The sequence below is a fragment of the Microtus pennsylvanicus genome, chromosome 2, assembly GCF_037038515.1.
Source record: "Microtus pennsylvanicus isolate mMicPen1 chromosome 2, mMicPen1.hap1, whole genome shotgun sequence".
Lineage (NCBI taxonomy): Eukaryota > Metazoa > Chordata > Mammalia > Rodentia > Cricetidae > Microtus > Microtus pennsylvanicus.
The window spans coordinates 55,302,726-55,325,193 of NC_134580.1; the positions used below are offsets into that span (position 1 = coordinate 55,302,726).

The 22,468-nt window shown below is 35.8% G+C and overlaps 1 protein-coding gene across 1 annotated transcript in view; it reads left to right on the forward strand.

The window, feature by feature from the left end:
• Positions 1 to 22,468, forward strand: part of Csmd3 (CUB and Sushi multiple domains 3) — a 944,903-nt gene that overhangs the window by 781,539 nt on the left and 140,896 nt on the right. Inside the window, exons 33-35 of the mRNA XM_075961035.1 lie at positions 15,542 to 15,655; positions 16,118 to 16,213; positions 17,722 to 17,925. Coding sequence (XP_075817150.1) covers positions 15,542 to 15,655; positions 16,118 to 16,213; positions 17,722 to 17,925 — 414 coding nt within the window. The remainder of the gene's footprint in view (positions 1 to 15,541; positions 15,656 to 16,117; positions 16,214 to 17,721; positions 17,926 to 22,468) is intronic.

Consider the following 22,468-nt stretch of genomic DNA (forward strand, 5'->3'; position numbering starts at 1 on the left):
CAGAGTGGTGTAAGATGGAATCTCAATCAATTTTGATTTGCATTTTTCTGATTATTAATGGTGGTGGAAATCTCATGAAGAATTTATCTGTCATTTGAGCTTTCTCTTTAGAGAATTCTCTGTTTAGAGCTATACCCCACTTTAAATGTTTTTTTTTATATGTAGGGTTTTTTTGGTATTTCTTTATATGGATTTGTATATTAACTTTTGATCCGAGTATAGTTGGTAAAAATCTTTTCCCATTGTGTAGGCTGCTGATTTGTCTAAATGATAGTGTCCTTTACCTTGCAGAAGCTTTTCAGGTTTGTGAAGATGCATTTATTGACTGTGAATCTTAGTGCCCGGCGCCAGCCTGGGACAGGGAGCTCAGAGGTTCCTTGGCCCCCTATCCTTCTTGGGCTCTCTGCAGGGCCTCTACTCCCGGCATACCGCCTCTTTCTTCCTAACCCACCCAGCTTCCATCCAGAACCCTCCCCACTTCGGCCCCACCGCCCTCTTTCGGCACATAACATCACCCAGCCCAGCCTGTCTGGGCACTGGGTCCGAATCCTCGGGGCACCCAAGCAGGTGGGAGTTCCTTTGCTTCTATGGCCTGCCTGCACCAAACAGGGTAGGCGCTTTGTTTGCGAGCTGCCCCATCAGCACGGAGGCCTGATCTCTCGGCGCCAGGAGAGCCAACATTGGGGAGAGCCAGCGTTGGGTAGGCAAGGAGACCTGATCCGGTAAAAGAAGATCCATAAGGGAGCATTTGGAAGAAGAGATGGGCAGACGCCAAGACAAGAATTCGCCCGACAAGCTGAAAAGCAACATGAAGCCACCAGAAACCAGCGACCTCACAACGGGAGGACATGAACACCTTAATCAAGAAGAAGTAGAAAAGATTGACTTCATGAAAGTGATTGACGCCCTTAAACAGCATGTAAAAAACGCCCTTATAGAAATGGATGAGAAATATAACAGAAAGTTTGAAGAATTGAATAAATCAGTGAATGACACCCTAGAAAACCAAGGAAAAACAATCAAACAGATAATGGAAACAGTTCAAGACTTGAAAACTGAAATGGAGGCAAAGAAGAAAACACAAACAGAGGGCCGGCTGGACATGGAAAATTTAAGTAAACAAACAGAGTCTACAGAAATAAGCATAACCAACAGAACACAAGAGTTAGAAGAAAGAATCTCAGATTCTGAAGATACCATAGAGAAAATGAACACACTGATCAAAGAAAACAGCAAGTCCAACAAACTTTCATCACAAAACATTCAGGAAATATGGGACACAATAAAAAGACCAAACCTAAGAATAATAGGAGTGCGTCTGCTTTTAATCTGAGGTCTTTGTATCATTTGTAATTGAGTATTGGGCAGGGTGGTATTTATGGATCTTTTTGAATTTGACCACATGCAAATTTCCAGTGTGACCATGGCAATTTGTCAGTTTGCAGAAAGCAACACTTTGTATTAACAACCCTCTGAGTTGCTTGAGGATTTCTGTGAGACTCTGTGGTGGTACTTTGAAAGTAATTGGCCCCCATTTCTGAAGCTCAGGATACTACTCATTGTCTCAGTAGACTTCCTGTTGCCTCAGCTACTTTCTAGCACTATGTGTGCCTGCTCTGAACTTTGCCATGCTCCCTGCCCCCATGATGATAAAGGAAGGAACCTCTGAACTTTAAGTGAATCACCCCAATTAAACGTTTTTTTCCTTTATAAGAGTTGATGTGGTCATAATGTCTCTTCACAGCAATAAAAACCCTATGACAGACCTCTTGGCCCACAACACATCTGAATGCTATCAAGACCTGCTACTGGAAGACTCATTTGGTGACAAAAGATAGCCAGTTGGGACCACATCTCTCCTATAATTAGGAGACCTCACTTGGGTCCCTGTCATTTATTTTAGGGAGTTTCCATTGCACTGAGTTTCAATAGCATCCTTCAAACGGTATCCTTCATTCTTCAGTTCCAAAAGTTTCTCCTCCTATTCCCTCTCTGAAGTTCATCTCCCTTCCTCTCTCCACCTGACAGTCTCATTCACTTCTCTACCCACCCCCAAACCACCCATAAAATCTGTTCTATCTCCCACTCCCAGGAGTTTTCTCCGTGTTTCCTGTTAGTCCTTTCCTCTACCTAATCATTTTGCCTCTACAGATTTTAGCTTGGCGGTCATTTATTTACTGAATAGTATTAAGTTATAAGCAATTACATAACATATTTATCTTTCTGGGTCTAGATTTCCTCACTGAGGTTTATTTTTTTCTAATTCCATCCCTTTACTTCCAAATTTTATGAGGCCATTTTTTAACTGCCAAGTAATAATCCATTGTGTAAATATACATTTTCTTTATTCATTCCTCTGTTGAGGAACATCTATGTTATTTCCAATTTTTGGCTATTATGAATAAAGCAGTAGTTGACATGGTTGAGAAAATGTTTTTAAAATGTAAGCGCTTGCTAGGAATACACTAGAGTCATTGGCCAAGCAATGTTGTAATTAACACAGTTTCTGTGTAAGTATTTCAAGTCAGGGCAGCCAGGAATGAACAAGCAGCCTTCAACAACAAATGAGAACAAGGAAAGAGATATTTTGATTGAGAGAGCCGTTATGGAGGAGCTAGCAAGAAACCTGGTACTAGAAAAATTTCCAGGAATCTACAAGGCTGACACCAGCTAAGACCCAAAGAAATAGTGGAGAAGGTGCCTGAGCTGGCCTTGCCATGTAATCAGATTGATGAATATCTTAAATGTCACCTTAGAACCTTCATCCAAAACTGATGGAAACAGAAGCAGAGACCTGCAGTGGACCACTGGGCTGAGCTCCCCAAGTCCAGTTGAAGAGTGAGAGAAGTGAGAATATGAGAAAAAGGTCAAGACAATGGTGGGGATACCAGCTGAAACAGTTTACCTGAGCTAATGGGAACCTCACTAACTCCAGTTGCACAGGGAAGGAACCAGCATGTGTCCAAACTTAGCCCTCTGAATGTGGGTGACAGGTGTATGGCTGGGGCAGACTGCATGTCTACTGGCATTGCCACCAGAATTTATCCCTACTGCTTGTACTGGCTTTTTGGGAACCTATTCTCTTTGGATGGATACCTTGCTCAGCCCAGATAAAGTTGGGAGAACCTTGGACTTTCCCCAAATCAATATGCCTTACCCTCTCTGAATAGTGGAGTGGGGGGTGGAGTGAAGGGGACAGGTGGAGGGAATGGGAGGAATGGAAGGAGTGGGAACTGGGTTTGGAATGTAAAATGAAAAAAAAATAATTTATTTCTTTTTTAAAAAATAAAAAATAGAAAAAATTAATCTCCCACAGGCATGCTGAGATTCCTGCCTCCAGATGATTGCAGGCTCTACCTTGTTCACAGTTAAACAATAACCAGTAGATGGGATTTATCTTAAAATCAAAACGTTCAACAATAACAGAAGTTTAATACCATTGTATTTGGTTTTTGAACTGAATTATTTGATCTCCATACCATAGGAAATAAATAATCTGTACAGCATATATGTGCTCCTAACAAAGTCTCTAAATGCCTATGATCACATGAGGGCACAAATTACTCTTAAACATTTATTAAGGTTTCAGTTGTAAGGGTGGAGAGACAGCTTTGTAGCTTACTGGTGACCTGATTTTGATTCCCACTACTCATAGATGTGCGACAACCATCTGTAACTCCAATTTCAGAGAATCTGACTCTTTTTCTGATAAGGCCTCTGTATATAAACATAGGCAAAGCATTCATACATATAGAAATAAAATAAACTTAAAAATACTTACTCAAATCACTGTTAGTACTATAGTAAGCAAAATAAATTAACAAAGAGATGGTTTTGGCAACTATTACAATCACATTTTAAAATTTTCATTCTCCAAATATGCTATTGACTTTGACTTTGAATAGTTAACTGTTCTTATGTAAGCTTTTAGGAATGCATATGATGCTATGTTTAGTTCCTTTTGCATTTTGATAGAAAAAAGATTAATCATCAGGCCTTTTTCCTCTGAAGACAACCGAAAACACATTTTTCACACAGATTCTTTTCAAAGCAAAGTACATTACACAGTCTATGAATAAAATTTGCTCACGTAAGTCAAAAGCCTTTTTAATGGAATTTGAGATATTTTCTTTGGAAGTATAGTTTGTTAACTCGCTTAGAATATTTAGAATGATCTACACTTCACAACATGTCTAGACAACACAAGGTACTTGAAAAGCTTCATTACAAGGGCTTTCAATTTGGTAGTAGAATAAATGACACAAAGCTGATGAAAATAAGACAGAATTGTTTATTAGTGGGATCGTAGAACTAAATCACTAATTTAAATCAAGAAAGAGATTTCATTCTCAGACTAGACACATGCATATTCCAATTCGTAAATGCAACACTTCAGTATAAGTGCCTCACTTTCTCCCTCTTCTCCATTTCGGTGATTGATTTAGACATGCCTTTGAGTAGAAGGATGCAGAGATAATAAGATTAAGCTGTATTTTCTATGCAGGTGCCATAATTAAATTATTCATGTCTAGGGATTTTAACCTGCTTTCTTGTAGTGAAGTTCCAAATCCTACAGGGATTTGGATTTCTTACTACTCTAATTGGAGCTTAAAATGAATCTTCCTACAGATTCACTGTTGCGGATCACCCAGCTTTTCTGGGCTTCCATTACGTGATTTGTAAACAAGGAAGTTAATGAGATGGTGGTGAAGTATTCCATACTGTTAAAATGTCTTGCTGTTTTCATAGACTGCAATGATTTCAAAGACAATTGAAATATGAATGTCTTAGTTCAGGTTACTGTTGCTATGATGAAACAACATGACCAAAAGCAACTTGTGGAAGGAAAGATTTATTTGGCTTATATAATAATTAATTATTGAAGATGTTAAAGTAGGAACTCAAACAGGGCAGAATCGTGGAAGCAGAAGCTGATGCAGAGACCATGTGGGGGCCTTATTCTTTGTGAGGAGCAGATGGGGTTGGGGGTAGCCTGGGAATAGGTGGAGAGAAGCGGGAAGATGGTGAAGGTAGGGGCGGAACTGTGGTTGCTGTGTAAAATGAAAAAAAATTAAAATAAAAAGATAATTGGTCCAGTAGTACAATTCAATGTATTTCTTCAGCATTGCATATTCTGTAGATCTGCCTCTACAGAATTCTACTTATACTCTCACAAGTATTTTTTTAAATGAGATGAAGAAATGATAATATTATATGATGAGGAAAGGCAAAAGGCAGACAAATGACACATGAGCTGCGAAAGAGGATACAGAACTAAATGACCTAAATGGTTTACTTCTTCTACTCTGTCTTTTCTTATTGATTGGTTGATTGATTGATTGATTGATTGATTGATGGGTCAGTGCACAAAACCTTTCAGGAGTCAATTCTCACTTTAACTGGATGTTTTGCAAACTCTGGTTTCAGAATATAAATGTCAAACATGGTAAAATTATATTTGTAATAACAATTAAAGATGCTTCAAATTCTTTTGGTTGTGAACATCTATATGCATATAAGGCCAAGGCCAAGTTTAAGAGTTCCTAGTGATGGTTTTTATTTTCAAGCAGAGAAAACTTTTTAAAAAATTGTCCTCTGAGGGCTCCCCATCTCTTTTCTTAAACAGTTTTGAATTTTGGCAAATAGAGTCTTCTGACACTGGGCCTGAGAATTGAGAGGCTTGGGGTCCTAGACCTGCCATGAAGCTGTGAGCTGCATAGAAAGTTGCTGGTAGAGTCAAGTGAAAAGATTTGGCCAACGCAAGGGTTTGAGTCTAGATTAGTGATAAACTCTGTCAAAGCCCTTTTAAACAACAAGGAAACAGAGCTTCCCTTACTGATCTGGACTCACTAGGACTACATTTTCATCCTAGTTTTTTACCTACAGAGATATCCTCAAAGCAGAATCCATCACTCATAGCTGACTTCTTGGAGTTAAATCTCAGCAAAGGTTAGGCAATGATAACATTTATCCAGTTGACTTTATCTGATTTTAATAATTTACCTACAAAAGATAATATAAATGCATAGCATTAAATCTTAGAGGAGTGGGAGCTTGCAACATGGTTTAGACACTAAAGAAAGGTGTTACAAAGCCTCATGACTTGAGTTTGATCCCTGCAATCTATGTGGTAGGAGAATAGAACCAACACCCACTGTCCTCTGACACACACACACACAGGCACATGCACCATACATACCCTCAAAGTAAGTAAATACAATCTAAAAGAATTTTAAATAGTTGTTTCAGCTGTTTTACAATGATGGTAAATTTATTTTTATTAGTCAAGTGAAATGTATGTACTGTGGCTCCATATTTAATCAAATTACCTGGATAAAACAATTAATATTCAAATAAAATAGGGAAAATGAGTATTAGAGAAAAAATTATTGTACATTTTATCAGGTGTGGTCAGTGCAGGATTGTTGGCTGCTCAAGGACTTGATGGTTAGTAATAAATATTGAAGAATTATCCTCTGGAGAAAGATACAATGTTTGGCTTGCTTTAAAATGCACTAATTTTTAGTGCAAGAGGAAAAAGAAGCAATAAATAAAACAGGATGTAAAGATCTAATGCTATAGGAGGGTGAGGAATTCATGGACTTTTAATCTGGTAATTTTTTGGTTGACTTATAGTTAAAAATTGTAATAATAAAAATACCTTAGCAATTTAAGTTATCATAATCATGAGCATATTTTTCTGACCTATATCTATATTCCCAGCCTGAAATTTGTCAGATGATGGCAGAAAACATTCATCTGAATTATAAAGAAGTTAAAAGTAACAATGTTGATTCAAACTGGAATTTTTCAAACTTTGTTTCTTGCTTGTCATTTTAATTGTTAAAGCATATAATGAAAATGCATACTATTGAATATTTTTATTACGTTATGCTCTTAAACACAAATTAATTCTTAGCTGTTAAGGTAAACAGTACAACTACAAGTTGCAGATAAAGTATTTGTAGTAAAATTGACATGAAATCTTAGAAGAGTTAAAGAAAGTTGAAGTACATTAGATAGGGATTTTAGTGACAATAATTATGGGCTTAGAATACGTCAAGTAGAGCATTCTCTAGTTTTGTTAGACAACAAAAGTTTATGGCACAAAATGAAAGCCAGCTCTAGAGAGTCCTAAAAGGTGACTATGAATTTAGACATTAAATCTAATTTGTAGTTTCATTAATATGTCTCATAAGAAATTTATAACAGGGGAATCATAGTACCCCAATTATTGTGATGAGTTCTGAGCAGACCCAAATTCTTGGGGAGTAGGATCAGCTATAAGATTACTAGGTGCTACTAGTATGAATTTAAATTATAAATAGAATCTTTCATTTCCTTATTATTGCAAATAGAAATCATAGTAAGATATTCTTTTTGTTCACTAAAAAATATGAGTTTGGGCTTCTAGAATTTTGCTATATTTAATATTTGACCCTAATATCTAGAGTGATGCAAGCTTTGGCATGATATTTGAATAGATTCCAAATAATTAGTGTCTGATATATATGACTCACCTTCATGACAATGATGAATGGCTGCAAGCATCTCATTATGAATTAATAGCTCACATCTATTCTATCGTAACATAAGCAGTGAGTTTCACTTTTAGTTATATCGACGAATGAAATTTCTATTCAAACTTTCCACCCTCAGATGTCATTTTAAACATAAAGAACACATTGATTTCATTTGTGCCTGATTTTCAAAGTTCTTCCATTTTTTATTCTTTTGAGAAAAAAATTGAAGTAAACTCTTAATTTTTTTAAACTTGAAATTTTATTCAAATCCATTGAAATGATTTTTAAAAGAGAAGCTTTTAAAATCTAGAGCTGTCCAGAGGATCTCAAAATCCAACTGAGCTAGTTTCATTGAAAGTAATTCTGCATCGAAGGAACCAGGGACTTCCATGTATGTTACTGATGTTAAAGAAGTCACTCTACATGCCTGGGACCACTCCAACTAGACTGACAAAATCTGTGTAGCATAATAGTCTTAAATAATCATTCAAGGAAGCATATGAGGCAAGTTTCATTTAAATATCCACAAATTTTGAATAGTTGATGTCCCCCTCCCACACCCAGTCAAGTGAAGTTCTCACTATATCTTTGACTTGTCTCTAAATGTCAACTCCAGAAGTGTGGGTGTATGTGTGTGTTATCAGTTTTTGTGTATCAGTAAGTAAAGTTCATGCTGAGCAAACAAGGTTGGCTTGGAAAAGTTTAAAGAGAGTGACAAACCAGCCGAGGGAGTGATAAAGTCACCAATATAAACCCCAGAATTTAATGACTAGGTAGATTTTATAAACAAAATGACAGGTGTGTTGAAAATCAAGCAAAGACATATATATATATATATATATATATATATATATATATATATATCCAACTCCTTTTTATGTGAATGTATTTCTTTTGTAAAATGGAATTTCAATGTGTTTACAGCAAAGCATAAAAATTAGAATGCCCTCTCATCTTTTTTTAAACTAAAATAGGAACCTGAAAATTACCATTCCCCTCTTCCACTTGAGAAGATAAAATAAAAAAATCAAATGTACATATTGACATTTTGATTTTGGAATACAGATTAATCTTGGTTGAAACTGCTAGAAAACTTATCTAATACTATCATTCCTTCCATTTTTCTAAACATGCTTATTTAGAAAACAAAGAATGAGTCAGGCACATTAGACATCAAAGATATTGACAGAAATTTCAGACTGACTTAGCAGCAAATACATTCGCAAGGTAACAACAGGCAATATGTATTATTATTTTCCAGACCTGTACAGTTGTTTGGCATGTGTTAGTTTATGTGATGCACTGCTCTGGGATAATGCTCTTTTACACTGTAAAGATTTGTCACTCACACTGTTTTAATAAAATGCTGACTGGACAGTAGCCAGGGAGAAAGCACAGGTGGAGCAACCAAACTAAGAGAATTCTGGGAAGAGGAAAGGCAGAAAATCAGTCACAAGCCTGAAGCAGGGAAAGCAGCATGAGAATGACTCGTTGAGAAAAGGTGCTACATAGCTAAACATAGATAAGAATTATGGGTTATTTTGGTTGCAAGAGCTAGTTAATAATAAGCCTGAGGAATAGGTCAACCAGTTTATAACTAATGTAAGCCTCTGTGTGTTTCTTTGGGACTAAATGACTGTGGGACCAGGCGGGACAGAAACTTCCACCTACATTGGCCCCTATAGCTCTGTGAGATGTGGGTCATTCATTAACACTCATTTGCAGATGTGGAAAATGAGGCACACCAAGGTAATGGACTTCCTCCCATTTGATTCACCTGTATGGATCCAATCTGGATGTTGATTCCAGAACTCTGCATAAATAATTTCTATGAAATATCCAATGCACTTCTGTCCTATGAACATATTATTTCTACATGTGCTCATCTATAAGTACAGAGGTCTTCCAATTTCCTCATCTTTTTTTCCCTATGTGGGGAGTTGAACCTAAGACCTAACATGCTAAGAAAGAGTTCTGCCACTCAGTTACAGGAGAAGTGCAGCTGCACAGGTATTTGTTTTTTTTTTTCCCCAGAGAAAAACTTTGTTACTGTAGTGCCTTTACCCTGCAAATAATATGCCATCATTCATCTGCCTCCTAGGCCCATTAGTTCCCAGAGAGTCTGCAATTCTTCTCCTGTCCAAAAATTTATCAAGAGCAGTTTTATACAAACTTAGACTTCACAGTGTCTCAGGCATTTTAATCTCTCATCAGTTTTCTACAGAAGAGGCTGCGTTACTTCCTTTAATGATGCCTCAGTCAGATCATGGGTTTTCTTTTCTTTTTTATTGTTTTTTTTTTTCTTTTTCATTTTCCCCATCTCATACTAGTGTACTACCATGCTGCTCAGAATTACTTACTTCCTTCTGAAAGGAAAAAGACAATAAGTAGTGGTAAAACCCTCTCATCTGCATAAATTCAATTTTCATTTTTAACTCAGTAAGTAAGGTTCTAATCACTGAATAAGAGTAATCATGTCCATGTTTATTTCATTAGCCCTCTTTAGGGCTAATTAATTTCTAGATCAGTGAATCTCTATACATGGTGCTGGTTATTTTGATGGCACAAAAATGGGATCTGTCTTTGGGAAATTTCTGCTCAGGCAATGTTGAAAAAATTATTTATTCCCTTAAGGAACAAGGAATGTTTATATGGCAGAGTGACCTCAGTGACATTCTTGTCCTTGTGACCTACATGAAGGAACTTGAATGCCAACTCCTCCTAGTTGACTTAGGACTTCCATAAAAATGTTATCACACACACACACACACACACACACACACACACACTAAATATATAAGAACAGAACTGAAAATTATGAAGACTACCAAGATATCTGTAAAGATCATTACAATGGAATTTTGCAACTGGGCAGAGAAATTAAGCTCAATTTCAAATACAAGGAATTATATGAGATCCAAAAGCCAAGTAATAGAATGAGAACTGGAAGACAAATGCATTTAAACATAAGAAGTTATTAAATAGCCTGGCTAAACCAATTTAGAACTGTTGCTGAGGAAACTAAGATCAATTGATACTACTGAGGAGACAGCAGGGTTGAGCGGGTGATCAGTTATTGAGGGTAGGACAGGCTAAACCAACGTGATAAATTTTTGTTGCGATTGGACAAGGCAAGAACAGACACAGAAGTAAATAAGGATCAAGCTCTGATTAGAGGATTTGGTGAAGTTTGATTAAAGCTTGCTCATGGATATGGTGTTTGCCATCAATAATGGGACATCTTAGTAATATTGCAAAATAGAATTGAATGGACAGATGAGGTTTAAAGTCCCCCCTTTCTTTGTTCTAAGCAAGAGCACACTCCCGCAAACAGCAGCCCATTTTGGTGTATTGCATTTTACTCCAGGTAGCTCAGTAATGTTGGTGAGAGGATAATTGCTCTGCCCTGAAATTCTCAATTCAGCTGTGCTAATTTCTTTCTGGCAATCCAAACACTATGACAGCATCTATCAATCTGTATGGAAGATGCTTTAATTAAAGAGAGTGGGCTAAGTCTCTGAAGTTCAGTGTATCTGACGAAGAAAAATTCATTTGCCCGATGTGGGGTTGAAGAGCAAACAACTATTCCTCATCTTGATTATCACGACAAATTGAGTGTTGCTTTGGTAAGGGAAGAGTTGAATGGCAGATGTGTAGGATGTTTTCACACACTCTGCATTTGCGGCTCGTGGATGAGCACGTGAACTAGAGCATATTCAAGGTATGCTGCGCATTCTTCCAAAAACATCTGATCCCCAGTCTGACACTGAGTTTAAGGGTTTTAATCACTGTTTAAAGGGATTTTTTTTTAAATCTACACTGTAGGATTTCTTAAAAAATTGCCCCAGAAGTCACCCATCTCATATTCCCTGAGATGTTTCCAGAGGTCTTGCTTTGAAGATTGGGTTTAAGGGAGGAATGCAGCATCAATCTGCAGGCAAAGATGAGGCCTACATCTGTGGGTGTTGCTTGCTTTGTAATTAATTTGATCAGCAAATCTATTACCATTTCATAAGCAGAACAAAGGCCTGCTGCAATTTCAACAAGCAAATATAGTTAATGGGGACTAAGGGCATAGATCTTGTCTGTTTTGGTGACCCTTTCAACTCTAGCACTTAACTCACTTCCTATATATCATGCCATAAAATTAACTAAGTCTGATTATAGTCATGTTGATTCTGGAATGAAATGTGTGGAAAATAAGAGCTCCAAAAGCAGTTTTAAAAATTTGTCATCTGTGGGCACATTTTATATGTTTAATTTTCATCTGACTAAGATTTCTGTCCCTCCCTTTTCTGGCTCATCACAGTACTTGTAACTTTAGGGAAAATGTATTTTTAATAAAAGAGTTAAAATGTTACCATTAATATCTGTTCTTCTTAAAGCGGAAGAATAGTCCAATAAATCCTGTTTCTTTTAAGAAGCTGCTTGATGTTGGAAGCCTGCTCTTGCAGTGGTAAAGCGCTTCCAATCTCTAGAGGTGAAAAACCAGTGGCTGCCGCGTTCCATCCACTTGATTCCTGCTTGTGGACCAGGAGACACCACAGAGCTCCCTTATTCGCCCAGAGTTTAGGGAAAAATCAAAGTTCTAGAAAGAAAGCAGTGATTCAGGCAAAGGGTGAAGGCATCAATACATAGATCAGGTTTGAAAGGTATGTCTTTAAAGAGGGAGTCTCTATATTTCTTAGACAGATAAACTGTTAAATCCTAAAATTTTCATTTAATTTTCAAATAAGGAAGAATACAGTCAAATACGAATTGCGATTCAAAATGGAATTAATAGAGTAGAAATATAGATGACTGATGAGTCAATTTGAATGTAAGGAGATGTATGTGGAGATGGATAGAATGAACTTAAGCAGAGAAGCAAATCGGATCTATTTACATGACAATAATAGTATCATTATACCTTAGCTCAGCCCTGGTGATCCAAGTAGACAAGACAACTTGCTTACCCAAAAAGCCATCCAGTAAATGTAATGTTCCACGTTTAACGTATCAACTGGATTTTCTCTAAATTAGTTTCAATCAGTCATGGTTTGCCTTTGCGTATTCCAAAGGTTTTAGAAGCAAAGAGCAACGACTCTTTGCATATTTGAACGCTAAATAAATTGAGATATTTATTAATGAAATGAGGTAGCAAACCTTACTCTAGGCATTTAATTTTTAAAGTGCTATCTTTTTGGTCTATGGCGCAGTCATTAGAGTCATTAACTGATAGCGCTCTGGGTCCCTGTAGTGGCAGTATACACTCCATGGTCTGTGGAACTCGTTGGGTCCTCTTTTCTCGGTAACTACTAGCTATTGGTTGATGCTGGGGGACTCTTCTCCTCAATGATGTGGCCACTGGTAACTCCACCCTGTTTCAAAGGTTTACCACATCCATGATCTCATGGATGATCTTGCCTAAATTCAACAGGTCATACAACAGAAAAAGTCATGACCAGGGGAAATGGACCAACAGGGAAAAGAATAGTGGGAATGACCAGAATGAGCCATATTCATGCATGTCAAAGAATGAATGTCATAAAATTATTTTGCTGGGAATAAGGGATCTGGTTCTAAGCAGTGGTATTACATTCTGACAGTGTATACAAAATCAGGTTTGGGCAAGTGGTAATGATTCTTTGAACTCCAACTTTTACATTAAACACACATTTTATCATGTTGTCTCTGAAATAATGATCCAGTTTCTTCTCTGAGTAATTTTATACACAACAGTTTTAATTTAAATCTACAACTGTCTCCATGAATGTAGAATTGGAGTTTTGTTAAGAAGTAGCTTGCTTATTGCCCCCATAATGCATGTTTTAATTTCCCCAGTTACTTTTCTTCCCCACTATGTGGTTTCATCACAGAATTAGAGAAACTTGTTAGTGTAGTATGCCTACATACTACACTATGTATGAAAGCAATCTCAGTCTCTGTCCTTACATAACTAGATGAACACTAAAAGGCTAGTGACCATATCATTCAACCATATGCTCTCGGAATCTTTAATTTATAGAAGATATTTATAAAAAAAAGTGATCTATTGAGAATGCAGTTGAGCAGGGGTCTAATTATAAGATATAAAAGCAGATTTGTTTTCATAATAATAAACACTCACGTAACTCTATTTTGGTTGCCTTGGATGTAGTGGCTGTCATAGAAAGTGAGAGTGGTTAGTAATGGAATAACTGACATTCTCAGGGAGAAAGAGTCCAAGAGGTTGAGCTTGAAATTTTCTAACTGATTTTGAAATTTACTGTAACTAACAAACAAACAAACAAACAAACAAGCGAAAACATCATCTCTAAGGAGTATTGCACAATGTACTTGATATTCCAATGTGCTTATGATCCTTATTTTTCCTTTTTGACCATTTTGTCAGGCAGTGGGGAATATCCATGTTATATCAGAGCAAATTAACACCATAATTTGAAATAACCATAAAAACACATTATTAATAAATAAACTGTAAAAACAGCCCCATTTCTTTTTCTGGGTATTTTTTTTAAAAAATAGTCTGAGATATGGTAGAAGAAATTTAGCATCTTTTAAAGAAGTCTGACCTCCAAAAGTGTTGAATGACTAGTAAGCCTTCTCAACAGTACATTGCATGTATCTGATTTAATAGGTGCATATAGTTCTTCCATTTTTCTAGCAAGTATTTTCAGGGGGGAGTATTCATAAAATTAAGCACTTCAATAATCAGACATTTTTCAAAGTATCCATAGTATATCTGCCCATGTGGTAGATATCCTCTTCCTCATTCCCCTCCCCCTCCCTCTCCTCCTGCTACTCTTCTTCCTTTTCCTCTTCATTTACAAAGAAATGGACTGGGATCACCAACTTATTTCTTCCCTGCCAGTGAATGGATGCAGCTAAGTTCACAGTACTCTGGATACACCTGTGTTCATGAGCCAAACTCAGCAATGCTGCTGGTGTATGGGCTGTTTACAATGTAATCCTCAAAGATGTCTGTAACCTTTGGTTTGAGTTGTAGAATATGAACTGGAAACGTTAAAATGGACTTGTAGTTATATTCATTCAATTATAATTGAGCAAAACTCATTTGATTCTGAATACACAAAGTTATGTTTATGTATCACTAGAATTAATACCACTGTCTTTTAAATCCACAATATTTCCATTTAGTGCAAAGTTTTAAGAATTATTATCATCACTCACTTCTTTCTTACATTCTTATATTTGTAACATGAAATTTGAATTAACTTCTGCTATAGAAGTCGTAGTTTCTGGATGAGTTGGGATAGGTTCTGGAGCAAAATGTATAAGGTGAATACACAAAAGAATAATAGGAATGAAAATAATAAACTAAATAAAGTTCTTCTGGGAAGTACTTCAGAAATCTTTTTTTCCCCATGAAAAAGTAATGTTTTGTGAAGACTTTTTAACATTGTAGTTGCTTAGGAATCTTAAATTATGTTCGTTTCATTACGGAAGACTCATAATAAGTGCGCAGGAGTCATTTTTACACAGAATGTAAATTAAACCTGGGACCTAAAGAAGATCTTGCTGATATTTTTCTAGCAAACCCATTGTTTATAATGGAATGACATTTTGAGAAGAACCTTTTTTAAATCCCCTATATTAAAATCTTAGCTATCTCACCTAAAGAAGGAGAGAAAAGTTAGGACAGGAGGGTCACTGAGTAAGTAAAATTGTGAGGAAAACTCTGAAAGTAGATACGATAAATACTAAATTACAAGGACCCTACAATTTCCAGATAAATCTGGCATCCATTTTTTTTTTAAAGATAGTCTTTTGAAAATTTTATTGCCTTAAATCATCATCATTACCTTTGTGGCCTGAAATACTTCTGTCAGGAACCAATTGGCATAGCACCAATCTTCATTTAAAGGTAGAAAGTACAAAAACAAAACATGCAGATTACTATTATATTGTAATACTTTGTTCTCTGTCTCCTCCTCTTTCTATTTTTTTTGTTTGTTTTCGTTTTTGTTTTTGGATGGTTGGTGATTGGTTTGCTTCTCCTGGTTCCTGTTGATCAGTGGTGTTTGGCCAGTTTGTATTTTTCCAGACATCACTCCACGATGTTGTTGAGGTGTTTGATGGGCCAACTCAGCAGTCTCCTCTGTTATCTTCCCTCTCGGGATCCCATTCAGGTATCCTTTACTAGAACTGTCAGCTGTTGCTTAAAGACTGACTTTGATTAGTATTGTGGAGAGAGTTGAGATCTGTCATCCATGTTAGCAATACTGTAAACTGAAGCTTTTTTTTATTAAGAATAAAACCACAATTTAATAGTAATTCATAAGCTTGAAAAAATAATTATATTATAGGACTGTAGTAAAATAAATATAATACTTAATCACAACCTGTGGTGTTTCATGTGATATAAAATATTTATGAATGAGCCATATGTATTAAAATGTAATTGAAGCTTTATGGTAAAAAGATTGCAATTGAAGCCGAACCCAAAGGAATGATGTTGCTAGTAGGATTTTTAAAAAGTAATTTGATAGAACCTAGTTTGACATTTTCAAATGACAGTGTAAAATGATAGAGTTGTTAGGTTTATGAATGGAGATTATTTATGATATCTGAGTATTTGTTTTGTTGAGTAGGAGAGTCACTTCCACTGAGTTCAGGTAATCAGATCACAATTCGATTCACCTCAGTTGGACCCATAACAGCTAAGGGATTTCACTTTGTTTACCAAGGTAAGTGACACTGTAGTCTAGAAACACACTAAGGAATGGTATCTATTTCCGTGCTGTGCCCAGTTGTTGTCCAAGGCTCTCCTCACCACCGTCTAGGAAAGAGGAAAGTCACTTGGAGTAGCTATACACTGACCCCTGCCCTATGATTCCCTTCCTGGAATGTTGCTTTGACCGAATATAAAAAAGAATGCACTGCTCCATCACTTCCCTCAATGTAAATGCTTGATTTTTTTTCTTTCCCTCCCAACATTTTGTTTTCAAAACGTCTGTTATCCTTGTTATTCTCGACTCTTCTCATTTATTTTTCTCATAGTCTTGCATTCCAAATTAAACACCTGTACTTTGGTTGTAAATTATTTAGTTAACGTAAAAAAATGTGAAAAATATACTTTCTTAACCTCTCAGAAAAATTTAACTTTCTGCACACTTACTAAGGATTTGTACACTAAATGTTAATCACCCAACTCTTTTTCTTGCCTTTTATGGACAACGTTTTATAGTATTATTAAACTAAACCAAGAAAGGATTTGAAATATATGAGTCAACTGTTTATGATAGCTTAATAGTTCTTCTTAAAATTACTTTGTACCTTCTTACTAAGAAATGTATAAACGTTTGTTATTTTGTATTCTTATTAAACTCCCTCATCTCAGTTTATTTTTTCGGTTGGCTATAACATGCACTCTTGTCATAGTATTTTCCCCTGTACACAATTGCGGTACTGTGAATCTTTTAAAGGCACTGAGAAAATTTGCTCGCATTTCCTGAAGTCGTACTAGAGGGCTTAATTTATTAGAAGTCACCATGTCATTCTTTTGGACTATTATCAGTCTCTTCAATCACATCTGTATGTGTTTTAAAAAGAAAAAACATCCTGTTGTCATTCTATTTTATTGAATCAAAAAAAGGCACAATTGATGGGCAAACAAAATATAAACTCCATCTCAAATTTTATTAAATACAATTGATGAATTAAAAATAAATATTGTTGTTAATCTGTCTGACTTACATTCTGCTTAACCTGACTGTAATTACTCTCTTCATTAATAACAAACACACTTGGAAAATTAAGTTTAAAAACATGTTTGCAATAGCTAATTAATATTAGTAAGAGTCAGTACATGAAACAGCTGGAAAATATTTCATGTATCCTAAATTACTTTTTGTGGTTGGGAACCCAAAATTAAGAATTATACATCCATTATTGATCCTGTAAATTGCAATATCTAAAAAAGTTACTTTGTTGTACTGATAAGAATTCGATAAAACAGAAGAAGGTAGCAAAATTGATGTTATTTAAGGGATCAAAGGTAAAATTTTTAAAGAAAATGTCTTGAATGTCAATATTCTCTTTAATTGTGTTTTATTTTTATTCAACTTAAATATGTGTTAAAATTAATAATTCTGATTATGAAAAGAACAAAAAGTTTTAGCTTCTTAGGCAGTTACATTATGAAGTCTGTTTATGTCTGATACATATGAAATTAAAGTAACTTATTTCTGTGCAGCTGTTCCTAGAACAAGCTCTACACAGTGCAGTTCTGTGCCTGAGCCAAGGTTCGGAAGAAGAATTGGCAATGACTTTGCAGTTGGTTCATTGGTCCTATTTGAATGTAACCCAGGATACATCCTCCATGGCTCCAGAGCCATTAGGTGTGATACAGTGCCTAATTCGTTGGCTCAGTGGAATGATTCCTTACCTACTTGCATTGGTGAGTTTATCTGTTTGTGTGCTCTGTAATTGTGCATAATTTTGGCTCATTTTTTAATCAGATAAGTTTCTTCTCTACTGTAATTAAATATGTCTCTTCCAGTTCTCTACACTGTCTCTAGACTCTCATGATAATTTCCTTTTCTGAAAAACTTTTCATTTTTACATAGTACCCTCTATGTTTGCCATTTATTCTTGTACTTAAGGGGTGTTATCTAAAATGTATTTGCCTATCCTATCATCCTTAATTATTTCTTCTATCATTTCTATCAACCATTCTTTTAATGCTTCCCTTAATCTTTCTTTTTCTGTATGTGTGTGTATTTCAATTGTCATAAACAACATTCTGAATTTTCATTGTAAAAATCATATAATAATTAGAAAAATTTATTTTTTGGTAATGACATGGTACTCTTTTCTTAGTTCTAGATGGCTGGTGGTTTATAGTAGCTGAATGTTATTAATTTTTATGTGTTGATTTTTTATCTTTAAATTTTGACCAATTCATTTAGTAGTTTTAGTAGTCCACTGGTATTTTTAAATATAACACCATATCATCTGCCATCAAAATCTGATTTTCTCTTTTACAGCTAAATGCTCTTTCTGTTTGTTCTTTTCTTTTCTTTTGTTTCTCTTGTGTTGTGTTCTCCTGATGATTTGTGGTAGGTAGCCAGAATAAAACTGGCAAAAGTTGTCACTTTTCTTTTACCAGATCTTATAATTGTTTATATTTCCTCTTTATTCAGTGTGATGATAGATAGTAACTTACTATACAGTACTTTTTATATTATGGTGCTCCTTTGTGAGCCTAACTTATTTCACATTTTTATCATGAAATTTGTCAAATGCCTTTTCTACATTCATTGAAATATTTCTATATAATTTTTGTTTTTGTTTCGATTACTCTGAGTTATCAGATTTACCTTTGTAAATGCTGAACCATCTTTGCCTCTCTAGGATGATAAAGTGATTAATATCTCCAATGTGCTATTTGGTTGGCTTGCTTTTATTTGTTGGGTAATTGTTAACCTACGTCTTCTGTTTAATGGTCTTTCCACCTAAGGCATTTTTAATAGTTGTCAAAACTTCTAAAGGTTAGGGTTTAGTAGGAGAAGTGCCATGACAGAAAGGAGTCATGGAATGCAGCAGAGATCACACAATACAACAGATCTCATGTAAGAGACATAAGAGATTTATTATTGGGAGTTGGGGGGGGATTCATAAAAGGCTGTCTCAGAGTGGTGGTGAGAGAGAAACAGAGAGATAGAGAGGCAGTGAGAAGAGGGGCAGGAAGAGACAGATATATCAAGAGAGCAAGAAAGCAGAAAGCAGATCTGTGATGGTAAGGACTTTTATTTTTTCTTGGTTTTTCGAGACAGGGTTTCTCTGTGTAATAGCCATAGTAGCTGTTCTGGAACTCGCTCTGTAGAAAAGGCTACCCTTGAATTCACAGAGATCCTACTGCCTCTGCCTCCCGAGTGTTGGGATTAAAGACGTGCGCCACCATCACCAAAGTGGCAAGGACCTTTCAGAGGGTAATCTTGTCACATTGGGCTGTTGGTAATGATGTAGATGTTAATGTTGAGTTGCTGAAGGCAGACTCAGGGTTGCCTAGTTTCTAACATTAGACTGTTGTGGTTTTAAGTATTTAAAGACATATTTAAATCTTCAAACAGTCTATTGGGAAGTTACTTTTATATCTTTATGATGAATAAACCAAGTCATTAACTATAGTCATCATGGTGTATAACAGAACTCTTGAGCGTTCTCTTCAATTCAGACTACAATTTGTGTCTTTTAACACTATTATAACAGTAATCATTATGAAATTATTTAGAATTACACTGAAATTTATTTTTTTCAGTTGCTTCTTGTGAACACTAATAATTCTGCAAGAGTATTTTGTATCAAAAACATAAAATGCAAATTAAGTTAAATTTAAAAGATTATAGTTTTCTTTAAAATAGACACAAAACAACATTTTTACTCAGTTTTATCCTTTTTTGTGACTCTGAAAAATTCAAATATTACCTTACTAAGAGAAATATTTTCTTTTACATGAAAGTAATTTAGTATTTCCATAAAGAAAAGACACAGAGAAGAAAATCTTACTGATTCAGAGAAAAAAATATAATTTTTATATTTGAAGAATAAAAGAAGTGAAAGACAGCTATAAAATAGAAGAATATAAATACTGTATTATAATCTATTTTTGTTTAAAACTGAATAAAAGTCTTATGCTATTATGTTGGTTACTTCTTTATTGCTTGAGAAAATCAAATTAAAGAAATACAAGTCTTTTGTCACAGATTATTAAGATTTGAATTCATTTTTAGCCTCCCTTTAAGGATATAAGTTTGACATATAGGAGAGTTGCAGGAGGCCATCATGGAAAAAAAAAAAGCTACTCTCCTGTCAGCTAGCAATTGGAGGATCTGCAGACGTCTTAAAATATCACCTGTCTCCTTCATGAACTATGCTTTTCAACCCTACCCTTTTTCTTAATGACTCATTTAGTTATGAGCTGACCAATGGACTGATTCACTGAGGATATAGGTTCCTCCATGTTCCAAGAACAACTAAACAGCAGTGTCATCTGGGGGCCTAGCCTTCAACAAATGAGTCCTGGCATGTAGATGGGAAGGAGGTCCTATCCAAACTTCACCTGTAAACTATTGTCACTGCTTAGGAACTTAATTGGTAAATTATAATGTATTTATATGCACATAAGGGCAGCCTTTGAAAATGATTCTGTATTAACCTTCATGAACAATATTAATATTCTTGTAAAAGAGACTACAGACAGATGTCACTCCCCTCCACGATGTGAGAGCACAGTAAGAAAATGGTCTTTATGAACCAGGAAACAGTTGCTCTGTAGTCATGAATTGTCTAGTGCATAGACTATTGGCATCCCAGCTTCTCAAACTGTGAGAAATATATGCCCGTTGTTTATTGGATAAACAGTCTGTGGTGCTTTGTCTTAGCAGCACAAATGATAAGTCAAAGAATGAGCAAAAGTAGTTGGATTCTGCTTGAAAATTCTGAAAATGGACTGGTTAAAGGATCAAAGCTGAATTTGTTGAAAAACATGCTGGATGGAGCTACATTGCTATTAAATATTATAGAAAGAATACTTCTTAGAGAATAATCAAGTGATCATGAAGAGACTATTGGTCTAGACACAACAAAGCCCATGTTGGCAATTCAAATAGAAATGAGGAACACATCGTTGAATAACGGCGAGAAGGTTATCCTTATTATAAAGTCATGAATAAGCTGCTCAGGTGAACTCAAAATTTTTGGAGAAAATACAACTTGGGGAGAATGAGATTGAAGTGGGTGTTTGGCAGAGGAGATATCTAAGGCATTGGAGGTATAACTCAATTTGTTTGTCCTGACTGCTTTTGTCAAATAGCATTTAATAAGAGAATGTTACCCAGTTGTGGTGGTATGTGCCTTTAGGTCAAGGTACTCAGGAAACAAAGACATAAAGTTGAGCCTGCAAGTTTGAGACCATTATGGGAACCACAACAAGACTCTGCTTCAGAAAAAAAGAAAGAAAGAAAGAAAGAAAGAAAGAAAGAAAGAAAGAAAGAAAGAAAGAAAGAAAGACAATTATTAACGAAATGTGACTCTCAACTTAAAATTTAGAAAATATCTGCCTGTAAATTGGAAGTAAGGCCAGGGTATCCAAGAAACATCTTTAAGAGTAGACAAAGGGATATTTGATAAGATTACTGTAGGTAGTTGACAGCATAATGGGGAGATTAGTCAGATATAATGACAAAAACAAAGACCAATTACCAAGACAATGTAGGAATTAATGAGGATTTATTTCAGAAATTGTCAAAGGCTAGTCCCTGCCTCACCCTACCAGTCTTTAAGGAACAAAAGCTGGTAGATTTCAGGGAGTGGTGGGGATGGAGGTGGGATGGGGGTAGGGTAGGGTGGAGAATCTCTCTGATGACATCTCTCATTTCACCGTCAGGATCTCATCTGTGCTGTGTACAGAGATCTTTAGTCACACAGATAAGGTCTCAGCAGACTGTAATGTATATGCTATTCCACAGCAAGATAATGGGGCTCTAATTGCTTCTGAAGAGAAATAAAGGATGCTAATCTAAAGCAAGATAATGGTATTCTAATTGCCTCCACATGGAAATCAAAGATGCTGGACAAAGATGCTTTGTCCAGGCAGAACTGCCAAAAGTTGAAACTCACCCAGAATCTCTCAAACAGACAAAGCGGACTGTACCAGTAGGTCTAGGCCTGCTACTAAACACAAGGAGAGTCACTGGATTGAAATTTTCTGCCAGGAAGAGGTGCAGTAATATAACTACAACCTATGAAAGCTATGACATGAACTATGCCAAGAAAAACATGAACACAAACTCTTGTCCTTCAGCCAGACTAGAAGACAGTGTTACTAGACCTAGAAGAGAGGCCCTGAGTCCGACCTCCAAACACACCAAGTCTTGGCTAACTGTCTCAAAGGCAGAATAAAAGAATGACTGGAGGTGAAGGTGGGGAAATGGATTTTA